At 45.3% G+C, this 21,531-nt stretch overlaps 1 protein-coding gene across 6 annotated transcripts in view; it reads left to right on the forward strand.

The window, feature by feature from the left end:
- tenm4 (teneurin transmembrane protein 4) overlaps positions 1-15,512 on the forward strand; it is a 135,388-nt gene extending 119,876 nt beyond the window's left edge. For all 6 annotated transcript variants that reach the window (XM_061073113.1, XM_061073114.1, XM_061073110.1 and 3 more), the window contains 4 exons: positions 3,293-3,589; positions 4,571-6,185; positions 9,423-9,565; positions 14,754-15,512. In XM_061073113.1, coding sequence (XP_060929096.1) covers positions 3,293-3,589; positions 4,571-6,185; positions 9,423-9,565; positions 14,754-15,512 — 2,814 coding nt within the window. The remainder of the gene's footprint in view (positions 1-3,292; positions 3,590-4,570; positions 6,186-9,422; positions 9,566-14,753) is intronic.
- The last annotated feature ends 6,019 nt before the right edge of the window (positions 15,513-21,531 follow it).

Below are 21,531 nucleotides of genomic sequence, written 5' to 3' on the forward strand. Positions count from 1 at the left end.
GGAGCAGCCCTAATGGCGAGAGCAGAGGGGATGAACAGAGCTGGAATCATTGAGCGACCTTGAGTGGCATGTCAAGTGATATTATGTGGGTGGCTGGGTGAGTGTGTGGCAGGGGTGGGGGGTGGGGTGGGGGTCTCGTGTGCAGAGCAGAGTGATGCATGGGAAAAGGAGAAAGACTTCACGGATCCTCGTTCTGCTCGGAGAGAGAGAGAGGAGCATTTAGGTTGTTGCTGTTAGTTTATCAGACTGTAAACTTTGTTACATGGCGGAGCTGCTCGCCGTGTTCTGCTCCTCGTGTCCTCGGGGTATAAGTGGGTTACTGACGGTGCTCGGTTTGTGCCCCCCCCCCCCCCCCCCCCTTGGCTCGCCCTCACCACAATGATCATGATTAACGCCGCCGAGGCACAATAATGGTTTATCTCCTCGGAAGAAAGTCCTCCTCTTAAAGTGGTGTGCACATTAGAGAGAGCAAGAATCCTCAATCGCTTTAAAGCGACAAAAGGCTGAGGTTTGCTGTCTGCTACACAATAGCTACACAAGGGCTACACAGGGGCTACACAAGGGCTACACAGGGGCTACACCTATAGATTCACTGGAGGTGCAGCCTGAGCCGGGTCTGAAGAAACCGGCCACCTCAGACGCCCAAAGAACCAAGTCACCTGACAAGTTTTTTTGGGATCTGACAGAGATTCTGTGCACTTTCACTACACAAGCTAATAAATCAAATCACACTGGATAATTTTGCTTACTTGCTAAACCTCTATTGAAATGGGTTTACCTGGGTTCTGATGAGAAACTTTTGCCTTTCAAGCAAGGAGAACAGGAAGAAGTCACAGCAAACAAGCAGAGGTTATAACTTAGTCGTCCAATAACAACAAAGATGGCATCGTTTGCTCCTCTTCTTAATTTCCTTCAACCAACCTCCTCTTCAGTTATTTCCGGCTGCTCTGCCGTGATGTACGTGCTGAGAATGTCAAGCTACTGATCTCTTATAGCTATTTACTAACTCTGGCCCTGGTTGTTGTGTGACATTTAACGTAAAGCTCCAGGTGGCGCTGTGGCACTAACTGACATGCCCTTGTTTCTATTATTAAGTTTGTGAACCATCTAAATGATGTCGAAGCTGTTAATTTAAGTTATAAAAATATAAAAACACGTGACTGATATCTCTGTCTCATCACAGCGTATTATTAATCAGGCTGTTTGTTCAAAAGAGAAACAAGTCAGCAACAAATGAAATGATTGAATTAGTTTTCTTTGATTGTTGGAATAAACAAAAGCGAGTAATTGTTGACATTATCATGAAACAGTTGAAAGCCGCTCTCTCTGGTGAAGCGACAGATTGGGATTGTCACTCGACACGACCGTCACTCGTATTGATTGAGAGATGAGACGTGGTCTGTGATGTTTTATGTTGAGGAGACTTAATGTAATATTCTGGGTCTAATGTACTGTAATAGTCCTTTCTACACGTCTCCTTTCTTTTAGAAGCTCCTTTTAGAGGCGATGTCCAATTTAAAATGATTCCTCTTGAGTGGGTTTGCATTCTCCAGGGATCCTGGGAACTCTGATATGAGAGAGTCGTTTTTTTTTTACCCTATTGAGTCTCTGGCGAACCCGATCCTAGCATTCGGAACTTTCTCTCTCTTACACCTTATTTTATTTCTTGAGCAAACCTCAACACGATCCCGTCGGACAGGTGGCTGCCTACGACTGCCTGAGTCACTTATCTGTAAGAGTATAAGTAGTTTAGGAAATGTCCTAACAAGTGTAGCAATTTCGTTTTCTGTCAGTGAAATCTGTATGTGAAGGTAAAATAGAGGATAACAAATGTGGGCCACCTTTCTATTCCCTGACCCCCCCCCCTCCACCCCCCCAACCCCAGTCTCAGGGATCGGATTGTTTGTGCGACTCACACACAATCGCCGTCCTCATGAATTTGTTGCTTTTAGTGCAACGTAATCCTCTCAATTAGGTATCAGTGACCTTAATTGCCTCTGGGGTAATTGTCCCTTCACAGATGAGAGACCTAAGCATCCTTTTTCCCCCCCGACGTGAAATTGAAAAAGTGTGGCTTCTCAGCAGGCCCTGCTCCGCGGCATGTGTCTGGTCGGCCGCCAGAAGCAGCTTTCTGAGCCGCCTCAAGATGGTTTCAAGCCTTGCCAAGTATTTCAGCTCGCCAAATGGTAGCTCACCTAAAGAGGAGCTATTAGAGGGGGAGAAAAGAGACAAGAGCACAGAATCAGAGGAGCAGTTTAAAGAGACGTCTTCAACTGTATTTTCAAAAATCTACCACATGAGAGTTAGTGATTATTTGAGGATTCGCTCTGAACTGCAACCCCAAGTCATTTCATTTATCTTTCCTCACTAGCTTCTGCTCACAGAGGCTGTTGGGAAATGTGAGCCAAGAACTAGAAGACAAGAACTCAATAAGATCTAGACTTTTAGCCTTTAATTTTGCCTTTAAGGAATATTGTTAAAACAATTAACGCCATTAACAAAATCTGTTGTTTTTATGTGTTCAGAGTATTTAATCTTTCAGAAGAATGTCCAGAGCAACTGCCTCAGACATTAGGGTTCCCACATTCATTCCCTCCAGAGAATTTCAGAAGAATAACCTGAGCTCAGTGTCTGAAATCCTCAATGTCGGTTTATCTTGTTGTCTGTAGCACAGGAGCTGCTTCCTGACTAAAGGAAGACAGTGGATTGCTCTCAGTGCCGAACCCTCATGGTCTTTACACTGAGGAGAGTCCTGCTCGGCTCTGATCGAAGGGTCAAACGAGCCAAACAATGCAAAGTGTCATTTAAACAATCTGCTGAGTCACACGGCAGGAGAATTGATTTTTTTATTCTCCCAATTTACAGAAATGGCTAAATAAAATAAAATGAGTGTCATCTGCGCCGGGTAATTCCTCTCAGTGCGCAGTGAAAATGAATTTAATGATCAATGTGACTCTAATGTTGTGTGCATGAATAGACAAACGCCCCCTAATACTGCTGGATTTTTACACAAACAAAGAAATATGGTAATTCTTATAATTTCATCACTTCAGTGGCTCCTGCAGTCCTGAGATAGAGCTCCTCTGCTGTAATTAAAAGCTCTGAAAAGAAAGAGGAACATAAAATAATCACTTTGTGATTAAAGCTCTCCTCGCAAGGTCCCACCTTGGAGGAGCCCAGGCACCAATTCCTCTCCGTCATTTCAAGCATCCACACTTGTTTACTTCCTCGTGGTGGAGCTGATGAGGTCTAATTAAATTTTTCCAATTCTCCGCTTCCCTTTCCTCTGTAGGTTCATAACAGGAACTTGCTGTCGCTGGACTTTGATCGAATCACCAGAACAGAGAAGGTCTATGACGACCACAGGAAGTTCACCTTGCGGATCCACTACGACCAGGCTGGTCGACCCACGCTATGGGCGCCGAGCAGTCGTCTCAACGGGGTCAACGTCACCTACTCCGCCGCCGGGCACGTGGCCGGCATCCAGAGAGGAACCATGTCGGTTCGCATGGAATACGACCAGAACGGAAGAATCACCTCCCAGATATTCGCTGATGGTAAATCCTGGAGCTACACATACCTTGAGAAGGTAAGAATTGTTTGCACTGTAACATTAATTAAATGGTTTAAAGATAAAAAACATTAAATACAAGACGACGGGGACATGTCGTACCGTTAAATTGTGGAGGTGTGTCTGTGCAAGAACCTTGACGGGAGTCTTTAGACTGGAGTTAAAAGTTAACTTGTAATACTTCAGCAGTGTTTGTGCCGCATTATCAGCCTCGAGAGCAGATATCAGCAGAAACGTAATTAAAACCTGTCTGGTGCAGCACGGATGTTAGACTTTGTTCCATCCTGACAGCCGAGTTCAGCCTGTGAGAATGAAATGTCACTTTTTACTTACTAATTGAAGCCAAGATTGTTGGAGAAAAGGTGAAGCGCTGCGATTCTCCGCTGCAGACGAGAGGATATGAAAATAGCTCCGAGTCACCTTGTCCACAGTCGTTTGTCAGTTTTTCCGTAACCTCTAAATGCCGAGATGGCGGCCGCGTGTTGTGACAACCACAGAACAGACTTAAAGACTTCATTTAAGACTTCAAACCTTTGAGTTGCCGACTTTACTCTGTTTGAATCAAAAGCTCCAAGGAAACAAGTAGCGGCTTGTTTGAGAGATAATCTCTGATGGAAAATCTTGATGTCGGAGGAATATCAACAACTCTTACTTTCAAGATGGAAATTAGATGTGGTCCGACTCAGACTTGCATACGTGATATGTTATTGCTTTTCATATTTTGTTCGTCCTCTTGTGGACAGGACGAGTGACTGGTACATTCACAGCCTGAACTTACATTTAAAAACTTGGGTGTGGATCCTGATCAGGCGGCGAATCCAGATACAGTGCTTTTAGTTTTTTATTTATATATTTGTGCAATTTGGTGCAGATAGAAATCCAAATCTAGTGGATTTAAATGTGATTTCACATGGGGATTGTTCTGGTTTGCGCTCTTCTGTGTGCCACTCTAGTTAAATGTAATTATAAATTTGTCCCTTTTTTCTTTCCTCTTTCCAGTCCATGGTTCTCCTGCTCTACAGCCAGAGGCAGTACATCTTTGAATTTGACAAAAACGACCGTCTCTCCTCTGTGACCATGCCCAACGTGGCACGGCAGACCCTGGAAACCTCCCGCTCCATCGGCTACTACAGGAACACCTACCGGCCCCCCGAGGGTAACGCCTCGGTGCTCCAGGACTACAGCGAGAACGGTCAGCTGCTGCAGACCACCTACCTGGGCACGGGCCGCAGGGTCATCTACAAGTACGGCAAGCTGGCCAAGCTGCTGGAGATCCTCTACGACACCACGCGCATCGGGTTCTCCTACGACGAGGTGGCCGGCATGCTGAAGACGGTGAACCTGCAGAGCGAGGGCTTCACCTGCACCATCCGCTACCGGCAGATCGGCCCGCTGATCGACCGGCAGATCTTCCGATTCAGCGAGGAGGGCATGGTGAACGCCAGGTTCGACTACGTCTACGACAACAGCTTCCGAGTCACGAGCATGCAGGCGGTCATCAACGAAACGCCGCTGCCCATCGACTTGTATCGCTACGACGACGTGTCCGGCAAAACGGAGCAGTTCGGCAAATTTGGGGTGATCTACTACGACATCAATCAGATCATCACCACGGCGGTGATGACCCACACCAAGCACTTTGACGCGTACGGCCGGGTGAAGGAGGTTCAATACGAGATCTTCCGCTCGCTCATGTACTGGATGATGGTGCAGTACGACAACATGGGCCGGGTGGTGGCCAAGGAGCTGAAGGTCGGGCCTTACGCCAACACCACGCGCTACACCTACGAGTACGACGCCGACGGCCAGCTGCAGGTGGTCTCCATCAACGACAAGCCTCTGTGGAGATACAGCTACGACCTGAACGGCAACCTGCATCTCCTCAGCCCCGGGAACAGCGCCCGCCTCACGCCGCTACGCTACGACATCAGAGACCGGATCACCCGCCTCGGAGACGTCCAGTACCGGGTGGACGAGGACGGCTTCCTCAAGCAGCGAGGGAACGAATACTTTGAGTACAACTCCGCCGGCCTGCTGATCAAAGTGTACAACAGAGTGAGCGGCTGGAGCATCAAGTACCGCTACGACGGCGTGGGCAGGCGCGTGTCGAGCAGAAGCAGCACCGGCCATCACCTGCAGTTCTTCTACGCCGACTTGTCCAGCCCCACCCGGGTCACACACATGTACAATCACTCCAGCTCGGAGATCACGTCCCTGTACTACGACCTGCAGGGACACCTGTTCGCCATGGAGCTGAGCAGCGGGGACGAGTTCTACGTGGCGTGTGATAACATCGGAACTCCTCTGGCTGTGTTCAGCGGCTCGGGCCTGATGATTAAGCAGATTCTCCACACGGCGTTCGGGGAGGTGTACCTGGACTCTAACCCCAGCTTCCAGCTCATCATCGGCTACCAGGGCGGCCTGTACGAGCCTCTCAGTAGGCTGGTCCACATGGGGAGGCGGGACTACGACGTGCTGGCCGGCCGCTGGACCACGCCCAACCACGAGATCTGGAAACGTCTCAACAGCAACCACATCGTGCCGTTCAACTTGTACATGTTCAAGAACAACAATCCTCTGAGCAACAACGAGGAGATAAAGTGCTACATGACTGGTGAGTTCAACACAGAGACACAAATCCACTCGACCTGGTTTTAAAATAGAAAAATATAATTTCAAAATGTTCAGTGTACACACTCTAATGACAAATACCATAGTTGTTTATATAGCAGCAGCACAACACAGGTTTTAAAGACATGCTGAGAGAATATCGAACTGCAGACTAACAGTTAACTAGTGTTTAATTTAACAAAAGAAGAACATCAAAACTTACTGAATTGAGATATTTATGGGCCAAACCATTTACATATAGGCAGTAACAATCCTATGAGGAGATAAAGTGCTACTTGACTGGTGAGTTCACGTCTCGTTCAACACAGACACACAAATCCACCCAACCTGTTTTTTTTGCAAGAGGATGGAAGCTTGGCAACCCAGAGAATAGAGAAATAAATGTGTTAACAAGTTTCAAAAGGGAAATTTCTCCAACCACAGCTGCCATCCTCTTGTCAAGGCCACATCTCAACTCTTCAGGCAGAGTGTTCACAGAGGCAGGACTTTGTGTAAAGTATTCAGCTGTAACTGAAGATAGTTTTGAAGCAGCACCAAGATTATCACATTTATTGAAGTGGTAAATAACTGTGTACAGTAAATGGCAGTTTTTTATTAAGTCAGCATTACTAGATTCATATCATTACTTCCACCAGGGAGGTTATGTTTTCGTGTTTTTCTGTTATTCAGCAGGATTAATCAAAAACTACTGGATGAATTACCACAGAACCAAACCCATTTCATTTTCGGTGCAGCTCCAGCTCAGGTCCCGGCTTCTGGCACGTTCTGTCTTTAACTTTGCAAGATTGGGCGTTTTTGCATCATTAACACAGATTTCTCAGAGAATAATTCATGGATAAAGGATAAAAAAATCTGTATCTAGTGAATTTAAATGTGGTTTCATAGTAATAGGACTCCTGGGCCTTGGGTGGAGGGATATGCGCTTCATGTAGAAGAAATAAAAAGTAATGGTGGGATCGCACCTGAAGCCTCAGACCTGCGTGAAACTCGCTTTTTCTCCCAGCTCAGCAAACTATTCTCACTTCAGGTGTTGACGCTGAATTTTTTAATTTATTCTAAACAACAAGCCACACATGGAAAAACAAATCCTGCCAAAATTAAATTTGAAAATAGAAATGCAGTGTGTAGGGGGCGAGAGAGCGAGAGAGAGAGAGCTTCCTCACAGGGACGCTGAGCTTGTTTTTCCTGCTCTGCTGTTTGTCTGCGTGCACGTGCGTGTGGCCGTGCACGCGTGTGCGCAGTGGCTGTCGTTTTGAAAGTGCTCAAAGGGGAACAATGCTGTACGGCAAAGCCCCCCCCCCCCCCCCCCATCTGTTGCTGAACACTCAGGTCCCTTCCCAGAAATATCACATCGCCCTGTGTTGCTTTGTGGCAGGGAGGAGGTAAATGGCAGTGAAAGCAGCCCAGCGGAGAGGCAGAGCACAATAGATCCATAGAAGCGTCAGCCAGGGCCGGTGGTATCAACCTCTTTGGCTGCAAGTTAAACAGCATTGTTAAGGATACTCGCTGAATACCACTGTGGGGAGAGAATTCTCTCCGTTTGATGCGGCGGGATATTTTTTTCCCCAGTAACGCTCACGCTGGCTGTGAATTATTATTTTTTTAACCTTTTATCCTTCATTTATTAACCTGTGTAGACAACGATGAGAGGAAAAAAAACCTCCGCTCCTTTGTTCCGGCTGCTCTGCTCTCCTCCGGCTCGCCGCCGCTCTCGGATCAACAAAGCCATTTAGCCTTGTGCCAAACAGAAGAAGGCGTTCGGCTTCACAGTCCGACCATTAGCGCCCGGCCGGCGGTAGAATGCTAAGCAGCCTGTTAGATATACTGTAGTGGCTCTCCGTCTCAATTGTGATTGATGGCACTGACATTTCCATTCCTTTCACCGAATTACCCGGGTCCTTTCATTGTCCTCAAACAAATTCTTAATTAAAAAGGCTTTGTCAGGTGCGACAGTGTGGCGTCGCCCGTCTGTCACCGACTTAACCCCCGAAGTGTCACGCCAATGATTCCGCTGTCCGTTTCTTTTCTTTTTTTTTATCTTCCAGTCATGTCTGTCGCCTTTTTCCTGTGTTTTTCCGAGTTAATGACAACTCATCACACGGGAATTGGCGGCTGCACCTACAAACGCAGCTGCTGCTAGATGACCCGCGTTTAATTTGATCGCATGGATTCGAATCTCCGACATGTCACTCTCCTGCTTTTTAGCATCTCATTAGAGGATAAAACCTGCTGAGTCGTCAGAATGTGTTGCGGCTGCTTTGACGTGACATCAACTTTTTCCGTGTGTAATTATCAGACACTCGCAGATATGGCTTCGGGCGATATCGTGGGCCCCAGCTGCGCGTCGTTAGTGAGGAGGCACCTGCAGGAGTGGACACGAGTCCGAGACGCCGCCTGGAGTGTTTATTACAGCTCGTCCACTTCCACAAACAAATCAAGTGCTCCCAGCGACTGAGGAGTTTATTAAGCAGACAAGCACTTGACTGCAGAATCTCCAGTGTCAAATGAATCCTCAGTGTTCAGCGTGCACTCAATTTGAAACTTTCCGAGTGCAGTGAAAACCCCTCAAAACGGTTTTCCAACTTCAAAAACACTAGTGCAATTCAAAACATGATATTAACACAATCCTATTTCATTCTGTGTTATTTTTTTAAAGTAATTTTCTGTTCAACCCCGAACGAGTCCGACCTCAAAAGTCAAATCGATAACCCAGCGAATGTGACTGAACCCGACTCAAACCCAAATATAATTTCTAAATGTTCAATCTAATCACCAATACCATAGGTGTTTCTGAAAGAAGGAAATTGTTTACCAACTTTAAAAAAAAGAGTATTCTGACCCAAGTCCGATGTTTTACCCAATTACAGAAACGTGCAGAGTAAAAAGTCAAATCGATAACCCAGCGAACACGACTGAACCGGACTCAAACACAAATATAATTTCAAAATGTTCAGTCTACACACTCTAATGACAAATACCATAGTTGTTTCTATAGCAGCAGCAGAACACAGGTTTTAAAGACATGCTGAGAGAATATCGAACTACAGACGTACAGTTAACTAGTGTTTAATTGAACAAAAGAAGAACATAAAACTTACTGAATTGAGATATTTATGGGCCAATCCATTCACATATATACTCAGTAACTGGTTTTAGCTTTACAGCTCATCTCTGTGTCCTCATCACTGTCTGATCTTCTGTTTGAATCCCTCCTCTGCAGATGTCAACAGCTGGCTGGTAACTTTCGGCTTCCAGCTGTACAACGTCATTCCCGGCTATCGGAAACCCAACACCGAGGCCATGGAGCCGTCCTACGAGCTGGTCAGGACCCAGATCAAGACCCAGGAGTGGGACAGCACCAAGGTAAACCCAGTCCCTCTCAGTTTCCCTCTCGTCAACTTACCACAGATTCACCCTCTTCCACCTCTGCCTCTTCTCCTGCGTTTCAGCACGATTAGAGAATAGACATGCTCCATGTAGCCCGGCGTCCCAGAGGAGCTGCCAGCCACCGGGCCGGCACACGGCCCAGTGAGCCCTGCCCCTGCCCCCCGTCCTGGGGAATGGGGTCAGGCTAAACAGCTCTTGTAATTGTCCTGCCATTAGGGAAATTCACTCTCGATTCCCTCCACCACCGCCCATTGATTTCATCTCAGTCTTACACCGTTAGCCAAGGTCTGAGGAGTAGTAGACATGCTCTGATTCCCGCGTTTATCAGCCCCTTTTAAGTTGCCCCCAACTCCTTCTGAATTATTAAAGAGGCCAATGTTGTTGTCTGGGGTTTGGTTACAGCTCGCCTGGTGAATGCCACCCATCAGGAGGTCAGAGTCATGTCGAGCGACACTCCGGCTGCCACCTTAACACAGCAGGGATTTGCTGTTATATAAAAAACGTGTTCTTGTCTATTTATAAGCCTAAAAGCTTATGATAGAATACAAGGTTATCTGGTTGTGTGACCTCTGATCTGAGCAGCCATCCATAACAAACAGGCCGTCCAACCAGGCATATTGAACAGAGGAGGCAGCGGCACCAGAGAATATAAAGAAATAGATAGTTGTAGAAAATTCAGGGAGTGGAGGTAAGTGTGAAAGCCCCCCCCATCCCCCCGGGGACGGACACGTGCACGCTGCTCGTGCCCGACAGTCCACAGAGAATCTCTGAACTCACCCAAGGTACCGATCTACAAAGGAGCGGCAACAGAGGAAATATCTAATTCAGTCCAAAGACATCCTGGGCAATTTCCATTTCAAATATTGGAGGGTAGATACTGCGTGATGGAATAGAATTGTAGATTAGAAAGAATAAATGCAAAAAGAAAAGCATTCGCAATTCTCACTGAATCCATGGATGAGTCAGATCTGACAAATTAATCATTTTTTCAATGATTTATTTTCCAATTTAGCTTTTTTTTTTCATTTCTTAGTCACTAAAAACATCCTTCTTTGTTAAATATGTCATTTTCACTTCACCACATCGAGCCAAGACACATCAGGTTGTGTACATTTCATTTCCACCGTTCTGTTTCCTAGAAGCACTCGGGGGTTAAAAGAACTTGTGTTCCGCTAAATTGAATTAGTCACATATGCATCTATATTCAGTTTGCTTCACTCAGAGAAACACGAGGCACAAGTTGATATGATAATATTTCCTGAAAGCTATAATTTTTTTCTCGCCTCTTGCCTTTCAAGCGCGTGTTCAAGAATATCCGTGATCGACTGTGATATCTCTGGAAAAAAAACCCTGTGATAGAAGCTTTAAATAGCAGCGTCAGCACCAGATTTGGAGACGTAGCTTGTGTGTTTGTTCCGGAGCTCGTCCGTCAGCGCTCCTCTGAAGTATGAACAGTAAACGGTATATTAGGAACGATGGAGATAATGAGGCTTTAACCCTCGTGTGAGCCTAAGGCCTGATTCCTCTGGTGCTGGTTGATGTCAGGTCCGTGCTCCCTGCAGATGGACACACCAGCCTCATTAAATATTAGGTTCTTTGAAGCGTAAATAGCTTCAAAACCACACATGATACATCCTGGGCGCATCCCTGGCTCTTTATTTCTATTCTGTACAGGAGACAAGTCGGCCCGGCCGTTCCATCTCTTTTCATTCAAGCCCCCGAATCCGCAGCCAGATTGAAAAATGCCACCAGGGGCCAGACAGATGAGGTTTGTTCTCTCATCCTGCCTGGTGCTGGAGGCTGATTGCCCCCCCCCCCATGCCATGTGAATGATGCCTCTCCGGGAGGGAGGGTCCCGGGAGGCTGTTTGACTCCCGATGCCTCCGGGACGTCTGACCCCCGGGTCACACTGTTGGCACGGTAAACAAACATGGAGTGGCGTGGTGTGAAGTGTCCCCCCCGGGGCCCGGGAGCACAGCTGCCCCCCCCCCCTCGCTGTCATGTGTTTCCCCCTTCATGTGTGGTGTCAAGTCAAGGAGCGTCCACCACATCAGATTCTGTCTCACTGTCTCCGTCCGACAGTGAGACAGAATGAGAAACTGTCAGGAGGACTTTTGAACGTGACTGGTTGACTAAGACTCATTAGGACGCTCGCAGCCTCTCATCTCGGGCGCCGGCGAGAAGGAGGCGTGGTTGAAACAGACTTTTTGTCGCCGCACAGACGCGTTCGGGCGACCGTCTCACCGCTGGCCAGCATCCATTTCATATCGCTAACATCCCTCTCTATTCCCGAAGAGCGTCTCTTGTCGAGCAGTATTAAGACAGAGGGCAGCGGCGTCTTCCAGTGAGAAGCAGCAGCGACTTCCTGTGATGCCACACGAGGCCAGAACAACAAAGTCAACTCCACAGGAAGAGAGACGTGGCCTGTGTGTGTGGAAACACATCAACCCAACTTAAAAGCTCCAGATTAGCATTTAAAGAAAAAAACGCCGTCATGCTGTTTACCTGCTGCAGGAGTCAGGAGCTCTGCTGTGCTCGCTGCGGTTATTGTATTTGAAGCATTAGCATATATGAGAATCCTGCTCCTTCCCCTCCCCCCCAGAATACACCTGGAAACTTCCAGCTGTGTTAAACCAAAGCAGAATCTAATATTGGAAAGGACTGCAGTGTAAACAGGCGCGCTGGTTTCAATGGGGCTGCAAAGGATCAGGACAAGAGACTCTGAAAGGAGAAAAGCAGGTTTCCATTAGTGGTGGGGGAAAGATCGATTCTGTTCAGTATCGCAATATTTTGCGCCCGCGATTATATCGATACTGTAGCACAAAGTATTGCAATATATATATATATATATATATATATATTTTTTTTATTTATTATTATTTATTTATTTTAATACTTTATTTACAATTATATATGTTATATAAGGGGCTGGCAAAGCATGACGAGGAGAGTGTCAGAGTTTAAAAGATACCTAGTGTGTATGAGGAAAGGATGTTCTCCACTGCAGGAGATATAGTAACGGCCCAGAGGAACTTTAACATCTGAGCATGTTGACCAACTCCTTTTTGTGAACAAAAATGCCAATATTCCCAAATGAATTTAACATTTTGGGTCATGACCTTGCAGCCGACTGGACTGGACTCTAGTAGTACACATTTGTTTATTTTTCTCAATTTGATTGAAGCTCTAGGTTACTCTTATTTATATGATTATTCTCAGGTTTATGTTACTCTATTATGTCTGCTTTATGTTACTGTATTGTATTTAAATAATTGTAAGTTATGTGCTGGGAGCTCAGGGTTCATGTGAGAGGTCTCCTATTCAGAAAATAATTACAAAGGTCCTGAATGTTCAAGGACAAAGTTTTTGGACTACCCTTTCTTAGTTTTTGCACTTCAGTTATTGTGTAGAAGACAATGTTGTTCACAGAATTAAATGTGACATTTGAAGTGAGTTGAGCAGTCTTATTTTCCTCATTTTTTGTAATGCCTTTGAATAACATGGGGGACATGAATCGCAATATATCGCAGAATCGAATCGCAATACTTGCAGAATCACAATACTATTGAATCGTCACATTTTTGCCAATTCCCACCCCTAATTTCCATATTAGGATTGTTTTCCACTCCTCAATTTCTTAGATTTACTTGCAACAGCTTTTCATGTCGATGATGTTTTTTGCCCGTGGACGCAGACGCTCGTCTGTAGGGGACGAGATCTAAACTGAACACGAGTCACCCACAGATCCCTGCTCAGTATTTAGTGCAGCGCGGCCGTCAGGAGATTCTAATTTCACCCTTTTTCAAAATATCATGCCTGTCACGAATGATCAGAGAGATTTGCATTTGCCGAGCAGCACCTCTGCCCCGAGCGATTCATTAGCGGCTTCAAAGCTTCACAGATTTGTTGTTTGCTTCTGATGATGAGTGTGAAACAATTACAGAATTATTTATATGCAGCACATTGTGTTTTAAAAGATATTCCATATCGACATTTTTTTTCGTACCACCTGTAAAGATGTTATTATACCTTATACATCATTGGCTTAAACCAATTTGTGGCATCTGTCATCCTTATATAAGTGGATGATTATGAATTAATTAATAAATTCAATCTAACATTGAAGAGGTGGGATTTATGATCCATACGGCAGCCAACCACCAGGGGGCGATCAAAACAGTCTGTAACAAAAAGTAATGAAACAAAGAACTGTAACTATATCCAGAAGGAAAGATTAAAATAAGGAACTCACCGGCTGTGACCTTCCTGGTCCCGGTCTGAGCAGTCAGGGTGAAAGTGTGTGTGTGTACGTGTGTGACATCACGTTAACACACTCTTTACAAAAGGTGTTGAATCATTTAATTTCAGTCGAAACATATTAACACGCAAAAAAAAGAATGTTTTAGCACCGACTGTAAAATGTGTGAGGTGTTAATGAAGCGGTATGAATCTAATTTAGTCCTGAAACTATTCTCTCCTGCTCGGTCTGAGCTCAGAGCTGAGTGAAGACGAGGGTTAGAATCCCAGGTGTGAAGCAATCAGAGGTAGTGTTGCAAAATTCCGGGATATTCAAAGTTGGAAACTTTCCATGGGAATTAACAGGTTATCGGGAATTAACGGGAATAAACTGGAAATGTTGTGTGTAATTTATACTAACTGTATTTACCTTGTCATATACAGACATAAATATAAACATTTTGTTTTGTCATAGGCTGATTTGAGCCCTGAGGAAACTTTGGGCACTTGACTATATGCTTCTGCATTGTGTCATTCTTAACATAGGTCTTTGCACAGTATTTGCAAATGTACACAGCCTTTCCTTCTACATTTAACACTTCAACGTTCAGCGTGTGCTGCATTCCATACATCTTTAAAATAGAGTTTTGAATGATGTTTTTATTGCTCAGCGTTTAATTTGCATATTTTTTTTTTTTTTCAAAATTCCCAAAATTCCCGAGCTTAATATTCCTGTGGAAAGTTTCCGGAAAGTTTCTGGAAATTTACAGGAAACTTTCCGCCCCTTTGCAACCCTAATCAGAGGTGAAGATATGGTCAAGAAGAACGTCTTCAAACGAGCGAAGGAGCGATATTGTGTAAATCTGACAGAAATGATATTTCAGTGTGTGTACTTGTGTCTTTAAACTGTGTCGTCTTTGTCTTGCAGTCCTTGCTCGGCGTCCAGTGTGAAGTTCAGAGGCAGCTGAAGGCCTTCGTGAAGCTGGAGCGTTTCGGCCAAATCTACAGATCCAAAAGCGCCGGATGCGCTCAGACGGAGAGCAAGAAGGTCTTCGGCTCCGGCGGCTCCATCTTCGGGAAGGGGGTGAAGTTCGCCATCCGAGAAGGTCGCATCAGCACCGACATCATCAGCTTGGCCAACGAAGACGGGCGCCGCATGGCCGCGGTGCTCAACGACGCCTTCTACCTGGAAGACCTGCACTTCACCATCACCGGCACGGACACGCACTACTTTGTCAAACTGGGCTCGGTGGAGGGAGACCTGGCGCTCATCGGCATGACGGTGGGCCGCCGCACGCTGGAGACCGGCGTCAACGTGACGGTGTCTCAGGTCAACACGGTTCTCAACGGCAGGACTAGGCGCATTACGGACATCCAGCTGCAGTACGGCGCCCTGTGCCTGAACACGCGCTACGGCAGCAGCGTGGACGAGGAGAAGGCTCGCGTGCTGGAGCTGGCCCGGCAGAGGGCCGTCGCCCAGGCGTGGTCCCGGGAGCGCCAGAGACTGAGGGACGGAGAGGAGGGCTCGCGGACCTGGACCGAGGGAGAGAAGCAGCAGCTGCTGGGCTCGGGGAAGGTGCAGGGCTACGACGGGTACTACGTGGTCTCGGTGGACCAGTACCCGGAGCTGGCGGACAGTGTCAACAACGTTCATTTCATGAGACAGAGCGAAATGGGCCGAAGGTGACATGAACATGAGGCTCTGGAGGGACGGACTCACATGTAGGACATGGGACTTCTTGCCAAAGACAGTTGTGTACATGACCACTTCTTTTTTTTTGCGTTGTTTTTTTTTCTTTGACTGTGCTCAACTTGGTTTTTAAAAATACTGTAAAAACTATACAAAAAAAAACTTAAAAAAAGAAAAAACATGGTTGCAATCAGTTGCACTGTATTAATAGAAGAGTGCCCTTCTCCGTTTGAAGATTCTTGAACAGTCTTTGCCCTTCAAGTGCGGCTGCTAGAGGAGGAAGATTTGCGACGTCTGTGACTTATTTTTGTGACTCCCATTTCCTCATCGCTGTTGGTGATTCTGTTCAAAGGAATCCAAGAGGAGTCCCGGTAATGCATTACGTTCCCCGGCTCACTCCGGTGCCAGACGTGCAGATTGTTATTCACAAGCTCGCTCCATTCTGCCTTTTCCCCCCCCGCCCGCCCGCCCGCCCGCGCCTCAGCCAAGGAGATTCCTTCTCTTTTAATCACTTCTTTTTTATACTTGAAGCCCTCATAGCCCCAGTCATCCATAAGTGATGAGAGAGATTTCTGTTGGCGGTGGAGCCCTTCATCACCACCAGCTGTACTTGTCGAGGCACCTTCGTTCCTGTGATGTCTTGTCATCCGTTTTTTTTTTTTTTGAAGAGGAGGTCTGATGCTCACGCGTGGTCGTGGCGTGGAAGGCTTCGTCCTGAGCGCCTTCTCCATGAACTACGAAAATGAAACAGAACTGCTGAGTCATGCTTACGACGTGTGGTGAAGCCAACAAGGAGATATGAGGTCACTTTTTTTATTTTCATCGTGTGGGGTTCTTTCTTTTCTGACTGGAATCGTTTAGTTTTATTTAAAATCCAAGTAAGAGAAAATGAAAACAGAATAAATTGTCCTTTTTTTCATTTGGCTGTGGTCAAACAACTCAATTCTGAAAATAGCGAGGAGCCGAGGAAAAATACCGTGGCGCTCATGTGTGTATTAAACGACAAAAAGTATTTTACAGGAATGGTTTTGAATTACATTTTAGTTTCGTTTTTTATAAATAGCTATATGAATTAACAGTATAACAAATGTGAATTTAAAGAAAATGTGAACTATTGTCCCTTTTATTGTTAATTGTTGTACTTGAACAATACTTAAGGGTGTTTCAACACATGGAATAAACTATGACAGGTGGTTTAGTTAAATCAGTTACTGTGTTTTTTTTATTTTTCATTAGACCAGCTACGTTTTTTACTGATCTCATATGAAAGGCAGTGTTTGTTTTATCATCGAGCTTGAGTCAGTATTTTCTCGCCACGATTACCAGTCGGATACGGATTGAAAAAATACGTTTTTTTAAAAAGTTACCAGGACGTCTAAAAAAGGAACCGGTCTCGTTAGGGATGTTTTTTCCACATTAACATATTGGCCGCGGAGATGTATAGGCTTTGCATTCTGTCGTGGTTGAGGTGAGAGATACAAATTGCCTTTGCCCTAAGGGCTGCCTGCAGGTCAGCATCCAAAGTGCTTTCATTCCCCCGGAACGCGGCTGAGATGCATCAGACCTGCAGGTCCACTTGCTCCCGTTTACAGACTAAAGGTCGTCTATACACGCCCGACCTTGAAAGCAAACCCACGTGGACACAGTCTAGCTCTGAAACACGTGTGTCCGCCCCCCCCCCCCCCCTCAGTGGAGACTGCAAAGGGCAATTTGAAAAACATGTGAAAACGTAGAAGAAGAAAGGAGTCGCAGGCTATTTTGGAATTTGTGTGACATCGATTTGACTCCTGGTACTTTATTGTTTTTGTTTTTAAACTATGCCAATCAACTCCACACTCTTCTCATCGTTTGTTCCATCAAACATATAAACCTGTTTGTGTGTGTGGAGGTGGGGGGGGGGTGTGGGGGGTGGGAGCATGACTGAGCGTCTCAATCTGTACAAACCTTAAAGCTAACAGTACACGGTTATTATTATTATTTCTTTTTTTTTTTATTCTTTTCTGCTGTCGGGTGATTCAGTGATGTTTGGTTTCCAAAAAAAAAAATGAAAAATATGTATGCTCAACCTTATATGAATGAAGGATATTTGCATTGTGGAATATTGCACTGAGAACTGTTGCGTCATAAGACTGTATCTTTTTCTAACGTTTTGGACTCATTTTGAGTTTCGGTTTGTTCTCGACACTGTGTTTTTAGCGCTTCTCTTTGACTATGTAAATATGAAGACATCAAAGTAAGCTGTAAATAAAATGCAAATGTAGATACCTCTTAGAGCTACATCGGTGACCCTGTGTAGTCTTAAGGTAGAAAAAAAATAAAGGGAATATTTTGTGTTTATTTCGTGTATTTTCTTTCATGTACTGTTTATATATTTACACGATACACATGTTATCAGTTTCTCTTAGGGCTCATTCAAACATATCTTGATTGGTCCAGAGCTTCAGACATTTTTAGTTTAGTCCAAACCAAAGCATCAGGTGTAAAAGTGCATTGGACAAAGATGCAGAACCTGGTCCAGACCAACCAACCGCGATTTAGTTGAGCCATAGTTGTATATGTTCTCAGAGTGAAAACACTTTTCTGGATAGTTTATAACTTTCGGACCAATTACAGGAAGTTGAGAATTAATCAACAGAAGAATTAACAGAAGCTAAATCACAAGATGAGGCCACGGTCACAGATACTCAATATGATGGGTCAAAATTCACCAAAGTTAAACTCCTTGTGAAGCCACGCTGCAGATTTGCTTCGCCCACGAGAAGCAAATGTTGTATTTGCTTCCTTATTCAAAGAGATTGAAGGGAGGAAAGTTCGCTACAGCTAAGTTAGACAATATATGTGAATGACGAGGACGTTAATTCGGTGCATTCGAGCTAGCGTGGAGAGATGCAACTGAAGTTATTGATGCTGGAAGTGAAACCAAATTATATATCTGTAGCAGCTAAATTAACTAAATGACCCAGTTCATTAATTTTCTCCATTCAAAGGGGAAAACTAACTGATTAACTGATTAACTGCGATCTACAAACCAATCAATATCAAATCTAAGCAGATGCAGCCCAGGTAGGTGATGACAGGACATAGGTTTGTTATACAAGAGTTTTTAGTTTGTTCCAAAAAAACAATGTGAAGCCAAAGTGTGGAAACGCCCTATATTCACTGATTGTGGATTATCAACTTACGGTATATTTAATTGCTTGTAGGGATTGATTCGTGACTTCAATGATACTGTGACAATCCTGAACTCCTCAGGGACTCAGTTGCAAAGAAAGCACGTGAGACAGAAAAATAAAGTATCAAATAAAACTTTATTAAGTGGTCCAACGGCAACGAGTCCATACAGGGAACAGGCAGAAATCGAATGTCGTAAATCCAAGCAGAGTTCAAAAAGCAGGTTGTAAAAACACGGAAGAATTCGCTGGAGAGCATGTACACACACAGGAGACAATGACAATCTGGACACAGGATGAGGGGAAACACAGGGTATAAATAGGGAATGCTTAATGACAAACAAGGTACAGGTGTGTGGGGAAACCAACAGGAGGTAAAGCTAGACACAAGACACAAGAACCCAGACACCAAAATAAAACAGGAAGTGAAATACAAACAGACACAGATTACAGATTGTTACAGATACGATAATGTGATATTACACCACGTGCCGTTATTTAGTTAAATATTCACTTGTACGTGTGAACATTAGGTCGATCACCAGCACGTAAAACACAGACTGTTAATATAGAAACAACATCCCTGTGGTAAATGCATTTAAGTGTCATGATAATATAAGCAAAGCCTTGAGGAAAGCGCTGTGAGAAACCTGACTATTAATTTACTTGTCAGAGTCGAGGGCCGATGTGTAGATGTTGCAAACGCCACCGAGAGACTGTGTTTTTTTTTAAACTTTATAACTTTGTGCAAACAAGTGGAGCTCAGGGGCTAATCCTGTTAGCAGGGGGGGGGGCGACTCGGGAGTTAGCTGCCGGTGTGGCGAGGGAGCCTGGAGCCTAGAAGCCTAGAAGGAGGCGTGAAGGCCTGCTTTACCTCAGCAGACACTACTCTCTCTCTCTCTCTCTCTCTCTCTCTCTCTCTCTCTCTCTCTCTCTCTCTCTCTCTCTCTCTCTCTCTCTCTCTTTTGTTCCTCTTCACTTTACATTAGGGGTTGAAAACAGCAGATGTCCCTGTGTGATACGTGAGCGTCGATGGAAACGATCTCACCCTCCAGTGTTTGCTTTGGCTAGTTCGACTACACACGTGTGTTTTTTTTTGCTGAGTAAATTTTAAATCTGCGGCTCTCATCTTCCCCGAGACAGCCGGAGCCTCCAGCGCCACATGGCTCTGGTAAAGAGGATTTCTTCACAGGGGAACAGAAAGTCCTGCGAGCAGATCGAGGCTGTGCAGGATGAGTTCTGCAGCCGAGAGGCAATATCCTTTATTTAGCCTCGAGGACTGAAGTCTTACGGAAGAATCTTAATAACAAGAAACTTCACCTAAACCCCTGGTGCAGAGGAAACACACACAGTGCACTCTTATGACAGAATAATGCATTTTTACTCGAAATGAAGTTGAATTAGGGACAATTTGGGGAAACTGAGCAGCCACAGCATAAAATTCCATGAAGCGAAATGATTGCAAGACACAGAATTCACACAAATTCAAACTCTGTGTTATTTGTGAGTAAATATTCAATCATAATGTGAAATGCTGCAGTGTTTCTCTCTTTCTGCCTTGAGAACAAAGTGTCCTGTGGTTGCACTTCAACACTGGGGACTGGGAGGAAAACAGTTTGTTCCAGAAAGTAATGGCAGAGTCACTGGTGCTGATGAACGACCTTATTAAAACCTCACAAATTCGCTCCTGTCGTGTTGGAAAACGTCTCTAATTGTGGTTTTATCGAAGCAACAAATCACGATGCTACAACTTGCCGATGATCTTTTAATCAAATGAGACGCAGAGCAGACCTCTGTCTGTTATCAGGCCGCATGAATCAGACCAGATTAAGGGGAAATGATTTCTCTGCTCTTTATTTCCTGTTTTCTCTCTCCTGTTTTCAGACAACTTGTTCTGCAGAAATCGTTTTCTCAGTTCAATCAGAGACGACTCTCTGACAGCTCCACCGGTTCTGATGCATGCAGCCCAGCTCTCACTCGACACCCATTACATTGAGATTTGACTTACTCCTTCCAGATACATGTGTGTGTTAGAGGAAAAGGAGAAAATCCTGCTTATTGTCAGGTTTCACATCGACGACCGCGGGCGATGGGAGGTTTTTTAAGAACCATGCATGAACTGTTTCCCATTACCTGAGCCGAGCCCTGATGAGAAGCGATATCTCCACATTGCTTTCACACTCCATCTGTTTCCTCTCACTGATAATTTGAACATTCTGAGCCGGAGTGTTGGATAAACACGGGCGAAGGTTGCCGCAGTTAAAACGCAGCTGATTCCCGCCGAGGTCCAGAAAAACCGGTGTGGAATCCAAAATTAAACCACTAAAATGAAACACCTGTCTCTCCGGTTTCCCCTCTGGGCTTCACCTTCCTTCGCACGACATGAGCAAACTCGGATAACAAAATTACCCAGACCCGCGTTGACGAAGATGAGATTAAAACATAAACTGTATTAATGTGTTTTCTAGTTTCCCCTGCGCAGACATGTTCATGCTGTTTCCTCACCGGCGACACTCAAGTTTCCTCAGCAGCAGTAAAAGAAGCAGTCGCTACCAAGGTGCACATCTGCCGTGCCGCTGCAGATTCCGTCTTTAATCATCCACAGTCCCCTCTCCACAGGTTATGCAAATGGCGGACCAATCATAAAAGGCTAATGGCGCGAGGAATGGTAAACCAACTGGCCGTAGAAGAGGCGAGGGGCGAATTCTTTCCTCAAGGTTCGGCTCTCGCTCGGACGCCCTGATGACAGAACGCACCCGCGACAGCAGCGCTCAGCGGCGGACATAAAACCGAGGTGATGGTTTTCATAGTGTCATATTTCTACGGGTCACACAAAGGCCAACGTC

This window comes from Limanda limanda, chromosome 6, assembly GCF_963576545.1.
Source record: "Limanda limanda chromosome 6, fLimLim1.1, whole genome shotgun sequence".
Taxonomy (NCBI): Eukaryota; Metazoa; Chordata; class Actinopteri; order Pleuronectiformes; family Pleuronectidae; genus Limanda; species Limanda limanda.